General features: G+C 44.4%; 1 protein-coding gene across 1 annotated transcript in view; it reads right to left on the bottom strand.

The window, feature by feature from the left end:
• Positions 1-17,139, bottom strand: part of USP35 (ubiquitin specific peptidase 35) — a 29,355-nt gene that overhangs the window by 4,254 nt on the left and 7,962 nt on the right. The window contains exons 2-8 of the mRNA XM_074860416.1: positions 12,634-13,330; positions 11,417-11,552; positions 6,864-6,993; positions 5,351-5,452; positions 2,297-2,455; positions 1,672-1,865; positions 1,457-1,550 (exon numbers count right to left, since the gene is read on the bottom strand). Coding sequence (XP_074716517.1) covers positions 1,457-1,550; positions 1,672-1,865; positions 2,297-2,455; positions 5,351-5,452; positions 6,864-6,993; positions 11,417-11,552; positions 12,634-13,315 — 1,497 coding nt within the window. The 5' untranslated portion in view covers positions 13,316-13,330. The remainder of the gene's footprint in view (positions 1-1,456; positions 1,551-1,671; positions 1,866-2,296; positions 2,456-5,350; positions 5,453-6,863; positions 6,994-11,416; positions 11,553-12,633; positions 13,331-17,139) is intronic.

Here is a 17,139-nt window from a genome sequence, read left to right on the forward strand (position 1 = left end):
AGGGTTTTCCCAGTTGCTTCACTAGGAGCAGGGTGCACTTGTGTGCTTGATAAGGTCCCCTTTTTTTCCCCCTTACAAGAGCTAATCCCAGTGCATGGGAAGATTTTCTTGGTCTGCTGCAAGCCAGAACTGTAAGGATGAATTTCAGCCATTATTTTCCATATACTTCTATAAAATATCCATGTGTTTATTTCTTCCTTAAATTTTAAAATGGTTTATTGGCCTGACCCAGAGACTTCTATTTAATTCAGTATGAATTTAATTTGATGCTCCATTTAATCTGATCAAGACCTCTCTCACCAAATCCCTTCTTAAAAAAACAAGCAAAAAATCCACTAAACTTCCACCCATCGTTCTGATCACTGCAGGCAGGTAATCCATGTTACCGGATAATGTAATCACTGCTGTTAGGAAGCTGCTGTCTAAGTAACATGGAAAAAGACCCATCTTCAGCAAAGAAGTGACTTTAAGAACAGCCTGAAGAAGAAAAATAACTAGAAGGCTATTAGGAAATTATCAGGAAACTATTAATCATACACTACACAACAAGCAAATATGCTTCTGTACTTGTTCATCACAGGTCACAGACACCCTAACCTGCCATCAGAAACTAGACTTTTCTATGATCAAATCTTAAATTTAACAGGTTGTCTATATTTTAACCCCAAAAGTCATCTGTAACAGTGCAACAAGCCAGCCCTGTCAGTCAAGGCTTGTAAAACAGAGAGGCCCAGATGACTGGTTTCACAACAAGGGAAAATTCACCGGACTTTCAAAATCATGTCTTTCTAGGGACAGAAATATATATTTTCAAGAGAGAAGATAGATAGGACCTAGCTGTATCTCCAGGAGTCACTCATATTAAATTTCATGTTTGTCAAGAAAGCATTAATAATTAATTTGTTTAAGGGTGTTATTTTTAGTTTACTTTCCCTTACATACACAGAACTCAAAGCATCTGGAATCTAAGGGGGTTTTTTTTATTATTACTCTTTTAACAAAACAACTTTTAAGGCAATTTTCATCAATTCCTTGTGCTTTGCTGTGAAGCAAGGGGACAAGCGAGCTGCTTCAGTCATCTCCCTTGCTGCATAGCAAGAAACAAAAACCTCTGCTTTATACCAACAGGCTTTTCAGCTGGCCACATATGTAAACTATTACCAAATGGACTTTGTTGTCAAAACTATTAGTTATTACATCAGCCCAACCCAGGAAGACCACAGGCTGAAGACAGGCAGCCCAGTGTGAACACAGCTCACTTTCATGGATGATAGGAGCTTGCCTCCTCCACCCCCAAAATTAGCCTCTTTCATATAAACAAAATCTGTCCCATTATAAAAATCCACCAAGATCCACAGCTCCTTATCAGCACGTTGGAGTCGGCAGGAAGCAACTTGGAGACGAGCCTTTCCGCAGCCGACAGTCCAAACAAATAACTAGAACATGAAATAATTACCTGACTGTGCTCCAAAAATGCAAAGAGCCACTGGAGCTTTGTCATCAGGGGCTGGGAGTTGCCCTCGGTTAAATTCAACACTGAATGCCGAAAGCTGCAAAAGAAAAGCAGAGATGCAAACGGTAAGATGGAAAATCGGTGTGGGACACGCAATGCCAGTGCAATGAGCAACCCCTGAAGCAGTCCTGAGTGGGAGCAAGGGAGCAAAAACTCACTCCGAAGCCATGAAGAGAGACTGTATGATGCTGTTCATGTAGCAGGTGTTTCCCAAGTTAATTAACCCTATCTTTCCCGTCTCAGACTTGGACACCAGGCGTGGGTAGAAGCAGGCCAGCTCATTCTTCTGGGAGGTCCAAGCATTTTGTCCCAAGAGATGTTTAATCCGATCTTCATTTGGAATAGGAAGAGCCTTGGAAAGAGAGACCTGTGTTACAAATTGTTATCCCTCCATGGGAAGAATTAGTAATGGGCAACTGCAACTCCTCTGCTAGAGCTGTTCGAGTAACTCATTTCCCCTGCTCTTCGCATGAACATGTATCCATGCAAGGAAATGTTTAGTTGCTAGTATTAGTCCTTTAGAGGTATTCAAGATTAAAGTTATAGCTAAAACCTACAGGCATGATCAGGACTACTGCAGGCCCACCATAAGAGAAGTATCTTCCCTCAATTTGCCTATGTGGGGCCCAAACTTGGAATTTTAAACCCTTACTTCTACCACAACTTGAGGTGTTGAGGTTAGGACATTCCTACCAGTAGGACAGTCCCTCTGTACTAGGCTGCAAACTAAGATGCCATTTCCATATGGAAAACAGAAAAATGACCAAGAGGTGCGTGTCTTACTTTAACTGCTTCTAGGACTGGTTCGTAGAGATCTGGAAATCCTGAGAAGCGGAAGAACATGCAGTGGATGAGCTCAGCCAGCTGCTCCAGAGAGCTGGTGGCAGAGTTAGAGTCCTCCTTCTTCAGAGAGGCCACCAGCCTGGGGATGTGAGGGAGCAGCTGGAAAAGGAAAATTCACTACATCAGAAGTGGCTTCAAATTACTCACAGAGCTTTAACACACATGCAGGGGAATGAAATTCACCCCCAGGCAGAAAGGACAGTCAACAGGAGTTGACTTCAATCCCATTTTGGACTTTATCTTTCACCCTATGAACTCAACAGCAACTCTTCTGTTGGCTTTAGTAGTGCAAATGCTATAGACCTTAGAGGGTTTTCATGTTGCATGACACCTGCAGGGTTGTGCTGCTGCTTTGCTGTGCTGAGATAACTGTTCTTTGTGCAGATCAATATCTACTAAATGACACACCCATGGTGGAAGGGAGCATTATATGCTGACTGCCAAGTGCAGGGATTCAAACCTACAAGACAGCTGAATTAGCCTACAAGAAGTGTTGTCTGGTGTGCTATATTTTATTTTATACTGTATAAACTAAACTGGAATTGGCATGGTCGGATGGGTGGCGACAGGCACATAAACAGCACATTTGTTCTTTTGCTTTCATCTAGAAAATTTAAAAATGAACAAGCAGACGCAAACGTAAATGATACATTGCTCACGGGCACCCTCTGCTGACCCCGCAGCTGCACAGAGAATTAATAACCTATTTCCAACCCTGTAGATGTGCTAGAGTGACCCTGGGCACTTATACAACCTTTTTCATACTTACATTTTATGTTATTTTTACCCCAGAACAATCCTGGAGTAAAGTCTCAGGATCCCCACTCCAGCCATTTCCTGGTCCTCTCTTCCTCCCTTCATCTTCCTCTCTTGTTTCTCTCTCTTTCTTTCTCCTCAAAATGTTGGAGATTTTAACTATTTCCTTTCCAACAGGAAAGTTTTGTTGGGGAAGCAAATGAATCCCAGTACCATTTTATACATCAACATTTTGCCAAGCTGTGATGGGAACAATTCTCAAAACCCTTCCAAAGTGCCAGGGCAAACACAAAAAGATAAGAAGCAAGACAGATTTGTGCCCTGTTTTTTAAAAATCGGGGAGGAATTTTATGCTTGCTGGGCTGCAGATGGGAACTTCAAGCCAAGAGCAACTGACAGCTTTCGGAGTGTTTCAAAATTTGGACACCCAACTGAAGACAATCCGTTGGAATGACCCTATTTTTAGAAACCGAAGAGTTTCTCAAGAAATTCAGGCTCATTTAAAGCATCTCCAGCTGAGGAATGAAAAAAAAAAAAAACATCAGTAGAAAATGTTGGCTAGCTTTGCTTTTTTCCAGCCTTATCTGTTTATTCTGTGAACTTTAGGTGAAAAGCCAAATGTAAGGGCTTTAACGAAAAAGTATAAAATCAAACATTAATAGGAGTAATTTTCCATTACTGCTTTTATCAGTTCAATCACTGCAAGCATGCCTTTGCCTTCAGCCTTTTTAATTACAGCATTCCAGGGGCAACACCAGCAAGAAGCAGAGCTGTGCCTTAGTGTCAACAGCAAAATAAAATATAAAATATCATTATAGAAATGAAACGAGGAGATTCAAATGTTGTTAAAAGTGGTTTTTGCTTTTAACAGCGGAGAATGCACGAAGTGGAAGTGCCCTGATCCAGCCTTCAAGTCTTACTGCGTTGATGCTGTGTGATGTTTTGAAAGATGACCCATCACTTCAAGAAATGGTAATGGGTGCCACATGTTGGTGACAATTTGAAGTCACATGTGGGATGGAGCCCACTGAGTCCAACGGACAGTCAGGCACATGCTTAGGAAACAGCAAAGGCTGTTTAAGAATATATTCCCTGTCCCCCACTGCCTGAGCCCTCCGAGATGCTCTCAATGGCTTCACCTAACACATCCCAAAGCCAGAGTGGCAACATCTTCCACGCCTCAGCTGAAAGGATGGGAATAAATATGGGGCCGTATCTTCTAAAGCTGCCCATGAAACTACATCCTAAGCCAGGCTGGGTCAGTGTAGCCCTGCTCATCTTCCTGCCCCAGGCTGCCCCACTACCCCCCCCCGGGCCTTTCCTTCTCCAGGCAAATGCAATAGTGCAGGTTTGAGGTTGGCCTAGACCCAGACCAAGCCAGGCAATACTGACCATCAGGATTTCCTGCTAGGTTAGGTTTCACCTTCTCCAACGCAGTTCAGCACATGGCTGTACAAATGGCTCAGAACAAGGGAGACTAACTGGGAGAAGAAAGTGGTCTAAGAGCAAGAGCAGGGAGGAAGGGAACCTCCTCTTCCACCTGCAGAGCTGGCAAATACCAGGTTAAAATGACTGCAAGAGCACTACAGCCACTTCTGATGAGACCCTCAGTGTGGCTTGACAGGCCATCCAATATATCTGCACTAACTACATCCTCGGCTGGTGGGCTTTGAAGTTGAGAGAGGACCATGGGGATGCACTTGCCCATAGAGATCACTCCTCCAGCTGGTAGAACACTGCAGAAAAAAAGTGGAGCATGCACACTTTCTACACATTTCAGATCCAGAAGGGCCAAGCCCCAACCAGCTTTATACCGATTTACCCCTGGAGATAAGCCATCTGGCTGGTAAGCCTCAAGAGAAATGGAAGGAAACATCAGAGGAGAAAGCAAAGCCTCACTTCTCCCACACACCTTGCTCTCTGCCACAGAGTGGTTGCTCTGTCTATGGCAATCAACTCCTTTTAGGCTCAGGACTTGCCTCCACATCTGAGCACCTGCTCCACGGTGCCCAGAAAGCTGTTTGGGTTGCAGGAGAGGCTACCAGAGGCTACCTGCAGCTGTCAGGGCACGCTGCGAGTGGATGGACAGGGTCAGGTTTACATCACTCGGTGAAATCAAGCAGATGAGGGAAATATTCCTCAATATCTCAGCACCTTAGGTTCCCTCCCACCCCATTGCCCCATGGCATGGTTACACTGAGGGCAATGCCCTCATCCAAGTGCCAGACGCAGCCTTACCAAGTGAAATGCCTCGTGGGAGTGCTGGAAGCTCAGCAGCATGTACTGCAAGACGGACAAAGCACCCTCTCTCACGATGGGGTACAGCAACTTGGAGAAGACCTGGTGGGGGATTAAAAAAGGCAAATGAGAAGGCAGGATGGCACCACAACACACAGGAGAAGGGGCCAGCAGGAACAAGAGGCACTGGGCCTCTACCACAGTTGCTGGTCTGTTCCTACTCCACACTGGATGTTGAATCAAGCAGCCTGCAGCCAGGTCTCCAGACTCATCTCCTGTCCAGAGCATGACTTCAGGGCATCCTAAAAATACCGTGTGGGTTATCCTCACTCTTTCAGCCTTGTGCATTGCCTGGCACAGCGAGGTGCGGATCTCTGTAGCACCGCTGCCTCTTCCTACCTCCTGATGGACAAGGTCGTGCAAGCACAGGGGGATGCTAGATTTTCCAAAATGTGCCTCTTCTGTTTTATTGTGGTATTTGGAACTTTATCACTAACCTTTCAGGAAAAGAGATAGAAAGCAAGGGCCTTTTTCAAATGCTAAGTAATGATATTTATCCTACTTTACAGAAAATGGTGTAAGCTGACAATGCCCTCTACCCCTTTCAGAACATACTTCTGAGAGTTTTCAAAAATCACTTGTTATTTTAAGGGCTGTGTCCCTTTCCTATGCATTAACAATGAAAGGGAAGATAAAGGAAAGCCAGAGATGCTTGGCTACTCTCCCACTGCTCAATGCACGTGGGGGATCACAGGGATATATGCAGTTACTGATAATGTTCCAATACTGACAATTATGGTCTTGATAACTTCTACAGTGACTTCCACTGGAGGCTCAGCCAGATGTTATCCCCATTATACAAAGGAGGGAACGGCAGAACCACAGCATGGAATATGTTTCTGAAGTGGTGACCAATTTCAGCACTTGGTCACGTGGTTTTCAGAGAGTGGCAAGCACTCACTGCCAAAGCAGGCGATGGCAATGGCAGTGCGGGCTTTATCTCTGATAGTAAATGAACTAAGGCCAGGGCATAGGCTTTAAAACTGATCCGTGACTGTGTGGAGTGTTAATATGCTCACTGGTGTGTATTTTGCCTGTGCCAACCAGTACTGATCCAGGCACAGTTGAAGGAGAGCATGTCACATTCCCAAAGGCAGGTTTTTCAAGAGCTCCACAGTTTGGGAGGGAAAGTGTGTGGTCGGCCTGAAAATCCTTGACTTCTTTTATTTCATAACCTTTAAGATATCAGTACCTCTGCATACCAAGACCTAAAGGACAGCAGGTTGCTCTGGAGAACATCATCCCTAGCTGCAAAACCAGTATCAACCCCATACACAGCATTCGCAGAGGGTGCAGGGGACTCAACGGTCCCTTCAACACCCCTTGGAACAGCATACATTTTGCTATATATCTCAAGTCACATCTTGTCCTCATTCAGTTGAAAGGCAAGAAGATATCTCAGGTAAAAGGAGAAGTCTGTTTCTCACATTCATATTTGAAAGAGCCCACTGACCTTTTCAATTTTCGAAAGGGTAACTTCAATCAAGATGCTGAACTTTTTCACCGCAGCCAAACCCTTCAGCAGAGCAATGATCCACTTGTCTATGTTCTTTCCCAGGGGCCAGGACACCCAGTCGATCATCCTGAAATGAAATACAAACTCTTAAAGTAAATTTAATGCACATATTGTGAAAGCCAAGCTCCGCTCTGGGTTAAACCTCCTCCAGATTTGTGTTTAGCCAGTGGGATGACCAAGTAAGAGATGGGCTCTTCATAAGGCATTTCACATGTTATTCAAAACACAGAAGCGGAATTACTCCAATGTCATCATCACGCTGTGGTTCATCAGAGGATCAGACCCAAGTCCATAGAAGAAAGTAAGGATTTCTTCCACTAACTTCAGTGAATTTGAGTTCAAGTTTTTAACACTGGTATTGCACTCTATATACCACCTGCATGAGGTGTTGATCAAGGTCTCTGCATTGTCACCGTTAAAAAAAAAGCGATACTGGTATGATCTATGCACTGTTATTGGTAAGGAAAAAAACATTCCAATTCAGATCTTTTAATTCTCTGTGTGGGAAAACTTGATTTCCAGAAACACATTAAAAAAAAAGTATACTGGTAACCCTAGTAGAAGTCAGATATTCCTGAATGTCACAGCTACAAATTTCATCTATATCCACTCAACCAACATGTTGTCATGTTTCTGCAAGTAATAAGTACTTTACAGAAGTCACTCATAAAAAAATAACCTCAGACTAAGTGATGACACATTGTTTCTGTTTAAATTTAATGTTAAACAAAAACGGGAAGTAACTAAGGCTTGGGATCTCCAAGGGTCAAACTTTGCTAACTAGTTAACAAGCTAACTTGATTTGAAGATAATCTCAGATCTTCAGTCTCCCACCTCAGCCCAGCTATCTCACCCCATCAGTCCCTCTTGCTTATCAGCCTGTATCTTGTGCAAAATATATGAAGGGAGCACAGATAACTAACCACCACAAGGCAAAGAGCAGAAATAAGCAAAGTCTGCAAGGAACTTGAAAAATAAAATGCTGGCCAGTAAAGAAAGCTTGAAGAGCAGAATATGTTGAGAAATACCAAACGTCAAGACAAGCTGGATAATTAAGCAAATAACAGAAAAGCTTCCACAGATATTTGAATCAGAGGAGAAAAAGGAAAGCCATGAAAACACTGTATACGGAGGATGTGATGGTGATTAAAGATATGATATGGCCTGTAGATGTGACTTTCAAACTAAACACATCCTCTGCCTCCATTTTCAGCAAGATGAAGGAATTGATCAGGGTGACAAAGAGGAGGCAGATAAAAGATTTGAGAATGGAAACAAGAGCAATGACAGATGATATATGAAAGTGAAACATGAAGAACTCATGAACTCCAAACAACAAGAGTTGGTGATTTCCATCGTGTAAAATTCAACTCTGGTGAATTTTAATGACTCTATTAACTTTAACACGGTGCTTTATGTGGGAAGAATCAGAAGACAGTTTCTATAATGATGACAGACAATGAGAGGACGACTGGGAAAAAGGGATAGCATGCCACAGGGGGTTACCATAGGTGCCAAAGTCAGGTTTGTCAGGATACATGACTTTCTAGTCAAAGGACAGAAGTAGATCATATCTGACTGGCTGTCTGAAAGGAGGCTACAAGCAACGTTCTTCAGGTTCTAATGATGTTAGTGTAAACATCCTGAACATGGCTGTGAAATTTGTGATGATGCAAAGCTGGGAGGCATCATCAACACAAGAGGAGGATCAAGGTATCACAAGGAAGACCCTGAGGATTAGAAATGTAGAACTGGGAGGAAATCTATTGATTCAAAATGCATGCAAGGCACAAGAAATGGATGCTATGTGACAGTAACTCATCTTTGAAGATGATCAGCCAGACATCAGGTGACTATGAGTTCCCAGTGTAACAGTAGCCATGGAAAAGACCAGCACCATACTGTGGTGCAGAAGAAAACGTGTTTTTCTATGGCAAAACAATGACCTCCCAAGCTGTTGTCTAAGGCCATGATGAACTGCACCCCAGACATGGTGCACAAATGTCACCATCCATGTCCAAGACCAATGAACTGAAGTGGGAGCAGGTGTTGAGAAAGCCTGTTAAGGTGGTGAGGGAAATGAAGAACATTTCCTGCAAGAAAAGCTTAAAATAACCTGGCTTGTTTAGCACAGCCATGGGAAAGCAGAGATGGGAAAGGACTGCTCTGCCTGCATACATTGAAAGAACAAAGACCAGGAAGGGAAATGAGAGACATTTCAGCTATTTATGTTGGCATAAGATCAAATGAACTGTAAGATGGCCAGAAACACATATAGGCTGGCTTAAAGCAACCCAGTGATGGAACAGCTATGAAAGAACAATGGGAGCAAAACCCCTTCCTGCTTTGAGGAGTGTAGCTGAACGTTCATGAAAGGGGTCTGTAATGTCAGTGCCTATAAAGCAGGGAGATGGATCCAGAGATCTAAAGGTCCCTCTTCACCCTATCTCCTTTTACAGAGGCATACAATAACCTTGTCCAATTTAAGCTATTTTTTATCAGCACTAGTGGCTAGGTTTCAGTCCTGCCTGCTGCCTGCTTGCATTGCTACAGTAGGAAGAAATTACATTTTAAATTCACATTGCACTTTCCACATTGCAAGATCCACAAATGTTTTGGAAGCCAGGGCCCTAATTTTCCAAAGGAGCCATTAATTTGGTATGATAAACTTGTAAAAGCTCAGATCCTGATTTCCAGAGGTAGCAAGTGCCTGCATCGCTGTGTGGCAGCAGATGCCTTCTTCATGCAGACCTGGGCTCTTTGACACAGATATACCCCCCAGGGAAAAAAAAATAAAAAAATAAAAAACAAATCAATGAGTACTTCTGAAGTCATGGATGCACATTAATAATAGAGTTTATCTGAAGAGAGACAAACTCTAAAAGAAACTCTAAAAGATATTGCGGTGTACACTTATACCAGCAGGTGCCAGGCTTGCTTTTTTTTTTACCAATATTTGTTTAAACATTTGATCAGAATTTCCACCCCATGCCCAGTTTATTCCCCTGCTAATAACTCCCAAACCCAGACTTTGGAGAAAGAGACTGCTGTATGTGACCAGTTTGTCAGGGATCCTAAGCTGAAAGATCCTTTCAACTCGTACATTTTTCTTTGATTTTCTAGACATGGAACACACACTCATGAAAAGGCCAACGGTCATGAAGATATCTGGGGCACCCATCTGCTGTAAACACGCTGTCAAAACTTCCGCATTTCTCCTAAGTGATCTTAATTACATTTTGCAGGCTCTGCTTAATGTTTGGCTAATTCTGAGTAATCATTTACTCATCCTTCTGCGTGACAAAGAACGTTTTAAGGAATGATGCAATTGATTTTGCAACCTCTATATTTAGACACTGGTGCTCTTAGAGGATTTATCTCCTGGAGCTTGCAGCAGCAGGTTCCCAGAAGGAGAAAAAGATGGAGAAGATGGTTAAGAACTGAACTGAAAACTTAACCCTTTTGTCCTGGGTTGCTCTGAACTCTGGGAAGACCATGACTTTCACCAGCAAGTCAAAAAGAAGCAACCCCTTTCTGCATACATGAAGTTCCTATCAGGAATAATGTGTGTTTCTGTTATGTGACCTTATTGGGGGATACACAAATCTTGTAATAAGAAGAGGAAAAGAGATGTTTCCAGTGAGATCAAGTCACAGCAGCTCCCTTGGGTTAAGTGCATGTGCTACTACTGCATGTGAACATCACCCATTTAAATGGAAACTTCTAAGGCCAGCATGGGCTGAAGATACCCCTAAGCAAGAGTGGAGCAAGGCACTGGAGCACAGAAGAGCTGTAGGACTTGGACACAAGTATGCAAGGAAGGTCTGGTGATGCCAAAGAGGGCACTGGCTCTGCAAAAACCAGGTCTAGCATGTCAGGTAGTATTTCACCCACTGCTCTTCATCATGCCTTGGCAAGGTCTCCATTGACTCTGCCTGCATGGAGGGCAGGGATAAACATTGTACAGCACCAAGATCCAGACCAGCAGCACCACATTCATCTGACAAAGGTCAAGGTGGGATCATTGAAAAAGTTGAGCATACCTCCCTCTCCAAGATTTGTAGCTGTGATTGGTGATTTACGATGATGTCCTTCTGAAGGGAGAAGGACATCAACATGAAATTCTTTAAAAGAGATTTTTGTGAAGAAAAGGCCCTCAACAGCTTCTGGAAAAAAATCAGAACTCTTCAAGGTATCTTATGTTGGGCATCCCATAACGCTACTTATTTCTAAGAAAAAAGAAATATTAACTAAATAAAATAATAACAACAATAATAATAATTAAAATGAATTAATAAAAAGTATTTATTTGAGTTCTCTAGGCCCCCAGGGCTAGAAGGAAGAATCAACAAATTCCCTTTTTCCCCACACACTCCTCACTTGACAGCACCAGCCAATTGGGATAAAACCATGCAAAGGAACTGAGTGCAGCTTTGGGGCAGGTTTTTCTCCAAACTGAGACTGACATTCACTAATGCAACTTCTCCTACCTGCCAATGGCTGTCATCATTTGCACATCAGTAATGCTGTCATCGTTGGTTAGGTTTCTTATGACGCCATCCATGAGCTCCAGAGGGACAAACTGGACCACACTGGCCAAGGCGTTAGATGGTGCTTCCTGCTCCTCTGCAAGATATGGATGAACGCCAGCAATGATGATGTTAGTCACCATGAAAACCAGGTACATGAATTCATTTCTCGTCTCTAAAAGCAAATCATTTCTGCCTACGTAAATGGAGCAGATAGTCAGCTGGTGTAAATGAGCAACGTGGAGTCCACACTTAGCTGTGCTGGGAAGACAATTCCCCAAATCCCAGTGTAACACATAATGAGGTTGGGTCATAGCAGATGGGCTATTGCATGAAACCATACACAGCCCAAAGGGAGGAAGAGAACACAGGCACAAGAACGTTCTTGGGCCAACCCTGGGTCCCAGATTTCCTCTCCTTGCTTTCTTTATACTAAGTGCTGCAAATGGGGATGCAACTGCAGGTTTGCCTGCCTGGAGCACCTTCCAAAGGATGGGGCTTTCATACAGAGGGCACTGAAAAACCCATCTCCTCATGGGCTTAGGAACAGCTGGAGCAGGAGCTCACATGCCAGCAGTGAGTCCAGCCTTTCACAGCACTGGTACCTGCAAAAATCTTTTGAGATCCTCTGCAATAACCCAAAGGCCCCAGAAGTTGGATAAATATCTTCTGTCCCACCTGAAGATACAAGCACCCTCCACAGAGATAGTAGGGCTTCCTACCTCTAGATTGGTGAGAGGACTCCTTAGCTTTGTCCCTAGTTTCTGATAAGGAGCAAGCTGTGGGGTCCCATCAAGTCAGCCATAAGAGAGTAACATTTCCAAAAGCTTTCAAGTCCCGCTCTAACCAGCTGCAGATAAGGTGCTTTCCATTAAGCCCAGCTGATGCTGGAAAGAACTGAACACACGAACTTGTGCTGAAAATATTTCAACCCAGTTAACAACTCCTGTGTACGGACTCTGTGTGCTTTAAGGGGATATTGTTTTCCTAGCTTAAAGCCCTGGGTAACTTTTAGGGTGGTTTGATTATTATATTTCAGCTATGGCTGCATTTCTGGAGTGGATGAGAACCATGCAAGATGTCAAACTAATTAAATTTAAGATGCCAAACTAATCAAATTTGACTTCATCAGAGCTAGCATTTACATTCCCAGCCTTTTTTTTTTTTTTTTTAATTACCTGTTGAAGAAATGATAGTGAACAGCTCCTTCAAAGACGGCAGGATGGCTGAGGTCTGAGTCCTCCAGATCCTCTGCAGCAGACCACTCACTTTGTTCACCTGCTCCAAAAACTCCATGATGTCCTCTTCCCCCTCGGAGACACACTGGAACTGCCCAATGCACCGGATCAGCTGCTGACAAAACAAGACCTGATGTTTGCCTGTGGGAATGCACTGAGGATGCTGGGTTAAGAGTTTGCTGATCTTCGCACACTGCTTGGGGCTGGGCCTCTCGCAGACTTTCCGGAGCACCTCAATCCTCAATAAGCTGAAGATGCTGTTTGCTGATGGGCTTTCCAAGATGAACTGCAGTCCTAATTGGATATAATCAAGTACATAATGGCTTCTCTTCCCCAGAGGTCCATAGCCTTCCTGGAGGAGACTCAGCAGGAAGCGGACATTGAAGAACTCCTCAAATTCCTCCGGGTGGTAGTGGCCGTAGACCTCCAAAACCTCTTTCCCAATCTCTCTTTTATACTTGGTGTCCCCCGTGAGGTAAAGCTTGGTAGACAGCTCCAGCATGGACCAGCATTGCTCGCTGTCCATGGGCTGCTTTGCTGCCTCAATGACACGCCTCACAAGCCCTTGTTTCACATTGTTTGGGTAGGAGGACATTACCACGGCTTCCAGTATCTTATCCATCTCTGCTCCCAGCTGCTGAAAGAGAGGAACAGAGCAGAAGATTAGTTCAAGCAGGGTCTGCTGAGCTTTCAAGCCCAGGTTGGCAAGGGAGGTCAAAGAAGCAGAGCTTGAGAGCTGTCTGGGACCACTATGAAGATAACGATTCTTGTGCCCTTTTCATGGTGGCATTCAGAAAAGTTTCCACTCTGGTGATGTTTGACTGAGACTAAAGCCCCCAGACTGAATGAATGCACAAAAATACAGAACTTCTTCAGACTAATCACACATTTGAGCATTTTTGTCTTGTAAACAACCACCTGGAATCTTACACTTGACCCGAGGGATAGATGAGATCCCTCTCCTTAATGGGTTCAGCAACTCAAGATGGTGCCCCATGTTTCACAAAATCCAATCCCCACTGGAGACAGCCTTCCACAGACCCACAGAGGGGCTGAGTGGGGAATTAGGGGAGACAAGGTCTTCCACTGGTGTCTGATGGCTTAGGTGTCCTCAAGAAACAAAGATGCTCCCAATGATTGTCTTCATGTCCAGGGAAGGACAGAAAAGGCCTGGGAAGCAGAGATGGGATTGCAGCTTCTCTGTGCAATAGCAGGGGTGTACACTTGACATTTACACCATGCTGCCAGCCACTCTGGCTGAGTGGTGCAGTCTTGGCTGCTCCCCAGGGACCTGCCGCATTTGTATGCAGGACCAAAGTGAGAAGGGAGAGAAACTGCAGATTCAGGCAAAGTTTCCCATTCGTCACAGCCCAAATTCACCAGCAAAAAAAGCGTTAGAAGAGAGAGTGCGCTTTAAAAAACCCTAAGGATTTCCCTGGAAGAGCTCAGAACAACATTTATAACCAGGTGTTGGATGCACTACTGCACAAGAAACCCCATGACAGAATGATGAAATTAAACAGCCAGGGTTTCTTAAAGCATATTACAGGGACTATGTAAAGGCTCACCCACGGCAGGTCCCCCCCGTGCCGTGCGCTGCACAAATACATGTTTGGAGAACATCCCTTCCTGCCTGTAGCCTGAAACAATCCATGGGGGAGGGAGAAGGAAGGTACATATCATCTTCATTACCTAAATGAGGGACCAAGGCAGGACAGATCCATCCACCCTTATGTGTGTCTGACCAGAAGAATAATCACCACCTTTCTGTTCTTCAGTTTCCTACTCTGTGAAATGAGGACAACACACAGCAATTCCTAGTGGGGTTGGTTGAAACTTCCTTCGTTAGCACTTGGAAAGCATTTGAAGCTTTTCAAGTGGGTAGTGTTATATTAATGAAAAGTATATGCGCAGGTGGCACGTACCCCAAGTATGGTTTTCACAGATGACATCCAGAAGGGACCTCAGAGGATGCCATCCAAGGACCATCCCATCCCTGCAGTAAGCCTGTACCTGAAACAGAGAGTATCTTCTCTCCTGGTAGACAGCTGGTTGCTGGTGGGGAAGGAAAACACATGCCAGATACAAACCTCAAGATCTGGCTCACAGCTGCTTGGCTGGAAAGCCTTCCCACTCAGCCAAACATCACCTTTTCCCATCATTGCTTCCCCCACAATCTCACAGGATGAAAAAAACCCATGATATATGCATGGCCACCCCCCCATCCAGCGATGACAGCAGCCTACGCTGCAATGGCTCTCCAGGCACCACCTTGGCCTTTCTGTCCCCTGTCTGTTGACTCACACAGTCCTTTGCTCATGTGCTGGATTTATTTTTCCCTATCAAGCACCACTGCTGCCTTCCCTGGAACAAGCTATGGCAGAGCTAACGCTCCTTATCGCATTGTTTTCACAGGATAGAAGACATAAGCAGGACTCGAGGGACCAGCCTGCATTAAACCAGTAACAAATGAGGACAAGGTAAGAGGATAGAATAAAAGCCCACAGGTAATATCTTTTCACCTCAAACAGAAAGTACCACAGTGACAGCAAAGGCTAAAAGCCAACCTGGAGAGCAGATGGGACTTGTAGACAGACCAGAAATTAGGAGGATCAGTTGTCCTAGCTGTAGCTCAGTGGTCACCTCGGCCATACAGAGACTAGCACAGACCTGCAGTCAAGCTGGTACCCTCTTCACCTCCTCTCTGCAGCTTCACAGCCTGAGCTCTGACACCCTGGACATCTGGCAGATAGATAAGGGACCAGGAGGAAAGAGAAGGATCTACAGTCCTCACTGGTTGTGTCTCACCATTACATGGTTACCTCCCTGAGACAATCCACACTGAGCCTGGCACAACGGTGTGGAAGCACCACACAGGCAGGATAGTTAAAAAAATGGCTACAGACCTTTTAGACATAACCCCATAAATCACCACAGTCCACAGCCCACGGTGTTGGGTGGCCTCACTGCCCCTCTTGGGGGTGATGGTTGCCCACTGCCGGTCCCCTGTATGACTGGGCTTCTGGCTACTTCAGCATTGTCGAACTCCATAGTCAATAGACAAATAAGTCCCAACGGAGAGTATCTAGGGACTGTAAAGGCAAACCATCTTCCTCATCAGGAAACATCATAATGTCTCATATTGACAGTAGAACCTCGAAGACACACAGGGAGAACCACCTGAGCCGACCTTGTGGTGGAGGGTCCATGCTCTCCTCACCAGTGAAGGACTTCACAGTACAAGGTTGAGCTTTAGGTAACACAGTCCCACCTGCACCTCTCTAACTATCCTGGTGTCAGCAGGAGGGGACAAACAAGCCCATGTTTCTGTTGTGTATCAGCGTACACCAAGCTGCTCCTTGGGTGTGGGCCAGACAAAGCCAGGATGAAGGATGCTAGCCAGGAAGCCCCAAAGAAGGAGACATTTATAATGTATCTTACAATCTTAGAACAAGATTAAAACAACATTTGGGTTGCTTTGTAATATGTAATAATCAATACTCCAGTCTTAAAACTACACTACAAGAGCATTCTACACTAAAAGATCCTTCACATGTCAAAGGTTAGTAATTAAGAAGGCTAATTCAACCCCAGTACAGCTCCAGATGCTTTCAGAGAGAGATTATTTAAAGGATCTCATATTAATGTTTTTTCCCCCCAGCACCTGCCTTGAGAATGAATCAGGGTTTGCAGGGAAGGAGACTGTTGTCTGTAAGATCACTGTCTCATTTGTTGTAGAAGTTGGAATTGTGTCACAAATAACCCAGGGAACTGCAGGAGAGGGAAGGACAGTTTCATTGCCGGGCAACTGAATGCCGCCTTGGAGATCTGGTCCCTGGCCCTCCTTTGTTTAATACTGAAATAAAGAGACTAAATATTCAGATAATCAGGCTTCTATAATGAGTGCTCCTGAAGTAGGACAACCTTTCTGCACTTCATCTTCCTCACTAGCAATGACAACTCACTGAAAAGTTGGAAGGATCAGCTCATTCCTGCTTGTAAAGAGAACTGAGTTCCTGGAGCACACAAAGGTGCTGTAGAAGGTCAAAGTGTTAATTATTAACCTGAAGAGCTGCTTTGACGTTCCCATCTGTTATGTAGCTCACATAAAACAGAAAGTACACAATATGAGCTTTGCAGTGAAAAAGAAAAAATCCCATGAAATGGCAAAACTGATCTGCTCCCCCAGTGAACAATTGGCAGGAGCAACATGGGTAAAATCACAGATTCAGGAGGGAAGGGACATTGGGAGGTCTCCAGTCCAACCCCTGCACAAAGCTGAAATCAAACCAAGCTGCTCAGGGCTTTGTCCATTTAGGTCTCGAAAACATCCCAGGATGGAGATCACGCAACCATCCTGGGCAACCTGCCCCAGTGCCTCATTAGCTCATAGTGGGAAGTTTCTCCTTATTTCCAGTTGGAAATTCTTGTTTCAATTTATGTCTG

Source organism: Strix uralensis, chromosome 2 (genome assembly GCF_047716275.1).
Source record: "Strix uralensis isolate ZFMK-TIS-50842 chromosome 2, bStrUra1, whole genome shotgun sequence".
Lineage (NCBI taxonomy): Eukaryota > Metazoa > Chordata > Aves > Strigiformes > Strigidae > Strix > Strix uralensis.